Source organism: Carlito syrichta, unplaced genomic scaffold (genome assembly GCF_000164805.1).
Source record: "Carlito syrichta isolate Samal-C Ts95f unplaced genomic scaffold, Tarsius_syrichta-2.0.1 Scaffold316204, whole genome shotgun sequence".
In the NCBI taxonomy this organism is placed as follows: domain Eukaryota; kingdom Metazoa; phylum Chordata; class Mammalia; order Primates; family Tarsiidae; genus Carlito; species Carlito syrichta.
The window spans coordinates 49,904-57,854 of record NW_007260300.1 but is presented as its reverse complement, the minus strand read 5'-3'; the positions used below and the strand labels follow the sequence as shown (position 1 = coordinate 57,854).

At 52.5% G+C, this 7,951-nt stretch overlaps 1 protein-coding gene across 1 annotated transcript; it reads left to right on the top strand.

Annotated features, from left to right (window-relative positions):
• The first annotated feature begins 970 nt into the window (after nucleotides 1–970).
• LOC103276450 (cytochrome P450 11B2, mitochondrial) lies at nucleotides 971–7,659 on the top strand. Its single transcript, XM_008073854.1, has 9 exons — nucleotides 971–1,200; nucleotides 1,607–1,762; nucleotides 3,919–4,118; nucleotides 4,237–4,440; nucleotides 4,726–4,880; nucleotides 6,302–6,468; nucleotides 6,866–6,944; nucleotides 7,032–7,229; nucleotides 7,546–7,659. Exons 1-9 carry the CDS (start codon nucleotides 971–973, stop codon nucleotides 7,657–7,659), a joined length of 1,503 nt encoding a protein of 500 aa, XP_008072045.1.
• The last annotated feature ends 292 nt before the right edge of the window (nucleotides 7,660–7,951 follow it).

Here is a 7,951-nt window from a genome sequence, read left to right as displayed (position 1 = left end):
AATATCCACACCAAAACCTGCACACAAGTTTATAGCAGTTTTATCCATACTTGTCCAAACTCGTAAGAAACCAAGATTACCTTCAGTAAGAGAGTGGATAAACTATCCAAAAAATAAGATGCTATTCGCTGCTAAAAAGAAGGACCCAATCAAGCCATTGAAAGACATGAAGAAGCCATTGAAAGACATGAAGAAGCATTAAATGCATATTACTAAGTGAAAAAAGCCAATCTAAGGTTACAAACTATATTTTAACTATATGACATTCTCAAAAAGGCAAAACCAAGGAGACAGTAAAAAGATATGTAGTTGCCAGAGGTTGGGAGAGGAGGGATGAACGGGTTTTTTTTATTTTTATTTTTATTTTTATTTTTTTTAAAGGCAGTGGTACTATTCTGTATGATACTGTATGTCATGATGAGTATATTTCACATACATTTGACAAAACCCACAGAATGTGCAACACCAAGAGAAACCCTATATAAACTAAGGACTTTGGGTGACAATGATGTCAATTTAGGTTCATCACTTGTAACAAGTGAACCTTTCTGTACTTTTGGATCAGTTGTCCAGTGAACTAAGCCTGCAGTACAAAAATAAACTCTATTAAAAGAATCCAAGGCCCCCTCTCATCTTTTGATAAGATAAAAGTCCCATTTGTTTTGATCCTCTTATCCCTGGAGGAGGAGGAGAGGTCTCTTCCCCCCAAACTTTTCCCCCAAGCACCCCAATCAAGGATCCACTTGTTCTCTCAGCACCCTAATACCATCTGTCTTGCAGAGATGGGGGATTAGGAACCAGAGTGTTTCCTTCTTCTATTTCCTGCTGGAGGGTTCCAACCCTGACCTCTGCTCTGGGTTTTTCAGGCAGGTCCAGGGACAATTTCTTCCATGACGTGATCCCTCTTCCAGTGCAGGTCCCCGAGTGAGATAAAGGATTTGGGATGAACAGGAGTAGATGGAACAACGGAATGGCGTTGAGGGCTAAGGCAGATGTGTGGCCCTGGAGGTCCCTGCGAGGACCACGATTACTGGGCACCAGAGCAGCTCCAGTCCCCAAGGCAGTGCTGCCCTTTGAGGCCATACCTCAGAGTCCAGGAAACAAGTGGCTGAAGATGCTGCAGATCTGGAGGGAACAGGGCTACAAGAACCTTCACCTGGAGATGCATCAGACCTTCCAGGAGCTCGGACCCATTTTCAGGTAAAGGCCTTCCTGCTCCAACTGAGAACACACAGAATCTTCTGGCCCTGCTGATTGCTGAAGCCCTTGCCAGGCACACAGCACTGCCATTTCCCAGCCGGTCCTCTGTGCTGTTTGTCCTTAGGAAGATGGGGAGTGAGTGTTGTGGGTTGCCAGTGTTTGCCAGTGGAGATGAGGGCACTTCATGAGGAGAGAGCAACACACAGTTTGCTGCAGAGAGTACAGGGCTCAGAGGCACTGAAGTTGGAGAGGCTCCAGGTTGATGGCAGGAAGGACTTCCTGCAGTGAGGTCAGTAGTCCAGGAGAAGGGAGAGGCAGAATAGGAGACAAACTGGGTTGGGTTTGCAGAGTGGGACCCAGGGGAGGACATGCCCCCATCCAGCAGGGCTTGTGGCTTGCCTCACAGGTACAACGTGGGAGGAACACAAAGGGTGTGTGTGATGCTGCCGGAGGACGTGGAGAGGCTGCAGCAGGTGGACAGCCTGTACCCCCACCGGACAAGCCTGGAGCCCTGGTTGGCCTACAGACAGCATCGAGGGCACAAATGCGGCGTGTTCTTGCTGTGAGGGGCTAATTGGGATGAAGAGGGAGGAGGAATGGGCAGCCTGGACACAGAGAGCAGGCCAGACAGACAAGACCCAAGAGCACACCTGTGATGAGCCTGCAAGTTGGGTGGAGTTAGGGTGAGCACTGAGCCCCCAAAGGGCCATCTCATGGGTGTTGTGTCTACCCTTTGTGGGGGAACAGAGCAGCTGTAGGGAAATGTGCATGGGCATCTTTGCAGATGATGAGGGGAACAATGGGCTCTTCCACGTAGCGAACATCCACTCCCCCGAGGTTTTGGCAGCTGCTCTCTTGTTGGTGCAGGTTGGAGGCTCTCTTTCTCACAGGTCAGGAAACTGAAGCCCTGAGAGGGGGCTCACTAGCCCAGATCACAGCCACCTGTACCACAGCCTGATGTTCACAAGGGTTGCAACCTCACTCAGGGTGCCCTTGGCTCCTAGAGGTATGGCAAACTTTGGTGCTGAGGACAAGTCCTGGGGATGAGGCAGATAGGGAGCAGGTGACTGCTGGCTCCATTGTTCTCAGAAGCGAACTACAAAGTGGAGCTGGAGTGCTGAGGAGTTTTGTGACCCATGGAAAGGATGACACACCTAGTCAGGCCGGCAGGGAGAAGGTGGCGCTCAGAGTGGATCAACTGTAGAGAGTTTTGCCATTAGGACAGGCAGAAGGGCTGAGTGAGACATAGACTGATAATAGCTGTCCCAATGCTTGCTGGGAAGTGAATTCTCTTGGGTAAAGCAGGGTTTAGGAAAATGGGCACCCCTGAATGGGGTCAGGTCCTCCCGAGTGGGTGTGTGTATTTGAAGGAAGGCTGTGTTTGTGTTTGTGTTATTATGACTGCGTATATATCTTGCATGTGTGCACAAGTCTGTGCTTCTCTGTACTTGCATTCTTTTTTATTTTTATTTTTTATTAATTAATTTATTTTAAAGATGTGGGGTACAATTCAGGATTAGGTAGATAAGTGGTCATTGAACAGGTACACTTTCGTTCTCACTTTGGTCCCCACTTTACCTGGTTTGAGATCAAATACCCTTATTGATGTTATGTGCTCTGTCCTCCCTCCCCTGGCAGTTTCCTGCTACTCCCAATCCATTTCTTATAGTATTATATTAAATGTTCAAGATCCGCTTATGAGCAAAAACATGTAGTACTCAGTTCTTTGTTTCTGTGATAGATCACGAGTATTATAGACTCTTAATTCATCCAAGTTGCTGTGAAGTCCATTGTACTTGCATTCTTACATGTGTTGTAAGTTCATGTGTGTCCATGCCTGTTTGCATGTGCGTGCCTACAGGGATGTGTGATGTGTGTGCATACAGGGATGTGAGGTGTGTGTGCACAGGTGTCTCTGTGTGTGCATTTGTTTGTGCGTGCTTGGTTGTTATGTCTGTGCACAGGTGTGTATGGTCTATGTGCACACATATGTTTTAAGATCTTACATGGGAACACACATGTGCATGCACATGTGCTGTGGTCATTGTCATCATCCATAAGCAGCTAGCCATACCAAAAAAAGGCACTTTTGCACAAATGACACTAAGAGAGGGAAATTCCTGCCCACCGTTCGCTGAAGGACATTCATGGAGCTCCCATGAGATCTGGGCTCAGTTCGAGGCTATTATGAGAGACACAGTTTTGTTCCTACCCTACAGAAGAGGCAGACACTTCACAGAGACAGGCAGATGCTACTGGCTCCAGCGGCAGCATGCTCAGAAGGAAGGGTGGGAAGATGGAAGGCTGACAGGGGACTCTCCTCTCTGGGGCATGGTGTGGGTGAGGTAGGCAAACTTGACAGGAGGGGCACCCTCCTCCCTTGGAGAAGGACCTCCCCACCTAGCGAAGGCCCAGAGGGGTGATGTGCTACCAACACTGGCCCACAAGTTCCCAGGAATCACCTCAGTTACCACCGCAGGACTTTCTGGCAGAAGGAACCGTCTCATCCCCATTTTAGATGTTGGTGGCCTAAGGCCCAGCACCTGGAGGCCACTCTGAGAAGAAATGCTGCAGCTAGAGCAGAGATGCAGGCAGTCTGCCTCTCTGGCTCTCTCAGCTCCCTGCCCCACCCATGCCTTGGGAAAAAAGAGGACAGGATACAGGTTTGCAGCCACATTTTATGCAGCCACCTCTCAAGACCTGCTCCCTGCTCTGTAGGAATGGGCCTGAGTGGCGCCTCAACCGATTGCAGCTGAACCCAGATGTGCTGTCACCAAAGGCCGTCCAGAAGTACCTCCCCTTGGTGGATATGGTGGCAAGGGACTTTGTTCAGGTCCTGAGGAACAAGATGCTGCAGAATTCCCAGGGGAGCCTGACCCTGGACATCCAGCCCAGCATCTTCCAGTATACCATAGAAGGTGTGGGGTCAAGTGGGATGGTCCTGCCTCAGTGACCCTGGAGTGACCGGGAACATGGTGGGGAGGCAACTGGGAGGCCTGGGACAGCCTTAGGCTCAGCAATCCATCCTCCCTGCAGCCAGCAATTTAGCTTTTTTCGGAGAGCGGCTGGGTCTCTTTGGCCATCACACCAGCTCAGCCAGCCTAAACTTCTTCCATGCCCTGGAGTCCATGTTCAAATCCACTGCGCAGCTCATGTTCATGCCCAGGAACCTGTCCTGCTGGACCAGCCCAAAGGTGTGGAAGGAGCATTTTGAGGCCTGGGATAGCATCTCCCAGTATGGTAAGGCCTAGGGACTCGGCAATTCTATAGGACTGGGACTCACTGATCACCGTTTCTCATTCTCCACAGCCCATGGGAGACCTGAGACACCATGAAAGAGTGATGGTGTCCTCAGTGTCCTAACAGGTGGTTGAGAGGGAGGCTGGGGCTGGCTGGATTAATCTGGAGATATTGGGACGGGAGTGGAGAGACATGGGTGTTGGTGGCAGGATGAGTAGGAGGAAGACAAAGAAGAGATGCTCCCAAGCACCAAGGCTTCAGCACTGTTCCTTTTTCTTTCTACAGCTGACAATTGCATCCAGAAAATCTATCAGAAATTGGCTTTCAACTGCCCTCAACACTACAGCGGCATTGTAGCAGAGCTCTTGTTGCATACAGACTTGTCAATAGATGCCATCAGGGCCAACTGTATTGAACTTACAGCCGGGAGTGTGGACACGGTCAGGCCAGTAACCGGCCCACCGAGAGTGTGATGTTCACCCTGACTCTTAGGCAGTGTCCTCTTATGTCACATATTGCCCACATGCTCCACTCCCGAGCTATGCCTCCCCCATTCCTGCTGCCCTCAGCCTCTTTCCTCAGATTATGAAGTGATAAAAACACTTGCAGGCAGGGAACATGAGAGCTACCCTCCAAGGAGACAGAGAGTGCAGCTACTCATGTGGGAAACCTCAGTCCAGGCACAAAGAAGGGCGAACAAGGACTGGGGACATGCCACAGTTCAGCCCCCATTCAGTTGTCCTGGGCATGGGATGAGAAGGAGGGGTGGGAAGGTGGCTGAAGGGCTGACAGGGTGCCTTCCCATTGTGTCAGGTTGGCTTGGGATTCTACCAGAGACCAGGGAGGGGTGGGGTGAGGAGAAGAGAGCAGCACAGAACTGGAGCACAGAGCAGATGGTGACACAGCTAGGCGAGGCAGGCCTGACCTATGTAATCTAGTACAACTGAAGCTTCCAGTCTGCAGATCAACTTTCATCTCCCAAGGGTCTGCTCTGGGCCAGGGACCTGGATTCAGAGAGAGGCATCGAGCAGTAATGGAGAAACTCACTTAGCAGAGGCAGAGATGCATGCAGCCAGGGAGAGAGGGTCTGGGAGAGGTCATGGGCATTCACAGGTATGACTCAGAAGGCTTCCTGGAGCAGGGAGACTTTCAGCAGAAAATAAGAAAACAAAGTATAGGTTAGAGAGATCACAAAAGGGGAGGCAGAGAGGGCAGCAGCTCATGGTATGCAATGGCCCAGAGTCAGGGAGGGCAGCAAGGCTGGCGGAAGGCACCAGGGAGGCGGAGGCAGCGAGGCCGAGAGAAGACAGGGCTTCAATCAAGACAGGAGCTGCACTGGCTCCAAGCCCTTATGCCAAGGCTAGAGGAAGGCAGTACGGGGAGTCAGTGTTTGCTCCTACTCCCTGAGGATCCCTGCAGTGCCTCAGGACAGAGCAGGGACTGAAGCTTGGCCGCAGCAGGGAGGGCCCACAGAAGGCCAATTCAGGTTAGGACAGCATGGCCTGGGATGAGGGCTGTGGATGCCTAGGGGAGATTACCCCTCTGAACTTGGGCCTTCAGAACTCCCCTGATAGAGCTGAGAGCCAGCCCCTCGTGGGCCCTAGAGGAGGCTGTGAGAACCTGACCCTGAGGAGTCTGGAGAAGAACTGGGCCTTGGTTGGGGTGGGGTTTGCTGTTCTCTGGAGAACCCAGGGAAATGTGTTCACTGGGCATTAGGATTTGAGGCCCAGGGTCCCTGGACACTGTCCTGCTCACAGCATACATTTCCCTGTCCTGTGGCGGGGAGTCTTCTGGGAGGGTGCCCTGGGGGCAGAGGCCCTCCTTGTGCCAAGATCTGACCCTGCACCCTTGGCTTCTGCAGACGGCCTTCCCCTTGATGATGGCACTCTTTGAGCTGGCTCGGAACCCTGATGTGCAGCAGGCCCTACGCCAGGAGAGCCTGGTAGCTGAGGACAGTATCATCGAACATCCCCAGAGGGCAACCAAGGAGCTGCCCCTGCTGCAGGCGGCCCTCAAGGAGACCCTGAGGTAGGTGCTGGCTGACCCCTCGCCAGTTGTCCTGGCCACTCTGCTTTAGAGCAGCATACACTGGGGTTGGTGGGGGCAGACAAAAAATGGGGCCTATACCTTGCCTAGGAATCCATTCCTTAGATACCTCCTCCTCCTCTCTAAAGGAGAGGGGTCTCTTCTTCTTCTTGGATCCTCTTCAATATCTTGGGGACCAACGTGGGGCAGTCCTCCTTGGCTTGGGGTGATCAGGATAGAGGGAGGTTTGGCTGAGCTCAGCAGGTGCGAGGACACACTTCCTCACGATCTGGGCTTCCCATTGGGGTCTGTGATATCTGGGGAGTATTGGGCATGAAGGCTGCAGAGGGCACAAAAGGGTCCTGTCACTGCTGAGAAGTTATTGGTGCCCCCTTCCCAGGCTCTACCCGGTGGGTGCCACTGTGGAACGACTGGTGAACTCAGACTTGGTGTTGCAGAACTACCACATCCCAGCAGGGGTGAGTGAGCCTCACAGTCTCTCCAGCAGTGCTTCCCTACCCTCTTCCCTGGGGGTGCAGCTGACCACCCCTCCACACCTTCTGCAGACATTGGTCCAGTTGTTCCTCTACTCATTCGGACGCAACCCTGCCTTGTTCCCAAGACCAGAGAGCTATAACCCCCAGCGCTGGCTAGACATGAGGGGCACCAGCAGGAACTTCCACCACCTGTCCTTTGGCTTTGGTGTGCGCCAGTGCCTGGGGCGGCGCCTGGCAGAGGGGGAGATACTGATGCTGCTGCACCACGTGAGCTACACTGCCAGGGAGGGGGCGGGGCCTGAATTTCATGAGTGGGGCCTTGTTGGGGCCATGCTTGGGCTAGGTCCTGGGTGGTGGAAGATCATGGGTGGGCTTGGTGGGACAGGGCAGGGATGTGTACGAGTGAGGGCAGGGTTCGGTTTGAGCTTGGTGAAAATGTCGTGGTTGACTTGATGTCCCTACTTGGGCCCACAGGCTGCTCCTCCCCCTTCAGTATAATTGTTGCACCTAAGAGGGTGGGCAGAGGCAGCCCTGGTCCCTGGGCTGCTGTCTAGACTAGATGGAAATCCTGCTTCTGTCCTAGGTGCTGAAAAACTTCCAGGTGGAGACATTAACCCAAGAGGATATAAAGATGGTCTACAGCTTCATATTGATGCCCACCACCTTCCCTCTCCTCACCTTCAGGGCCATTAAGTAGTCAGACACCTGTACCCAGTGTTGCAGCCTGTCTGCCAACCTTCTGCTGCCATGACCCAGACTGCCCCTCCTCTCACCCACATGCACTACTCTGTCTAGCCAGCTCCTGCAGAAATGGAACACTGAGCCCCTCCAGGGCCAGGGTTTTCTAGGCTATGCAGCAAGATCAGGGCATCACTGAGGATGAACTTGCTGACAGGACCAACCTTGCCTCCAGCCCCATCCTGCTTTTTCAGCAATCATGATCTTCTGATCACTTTACCTCATCCCTCCCAGCACTAGCTCTGGGCCCC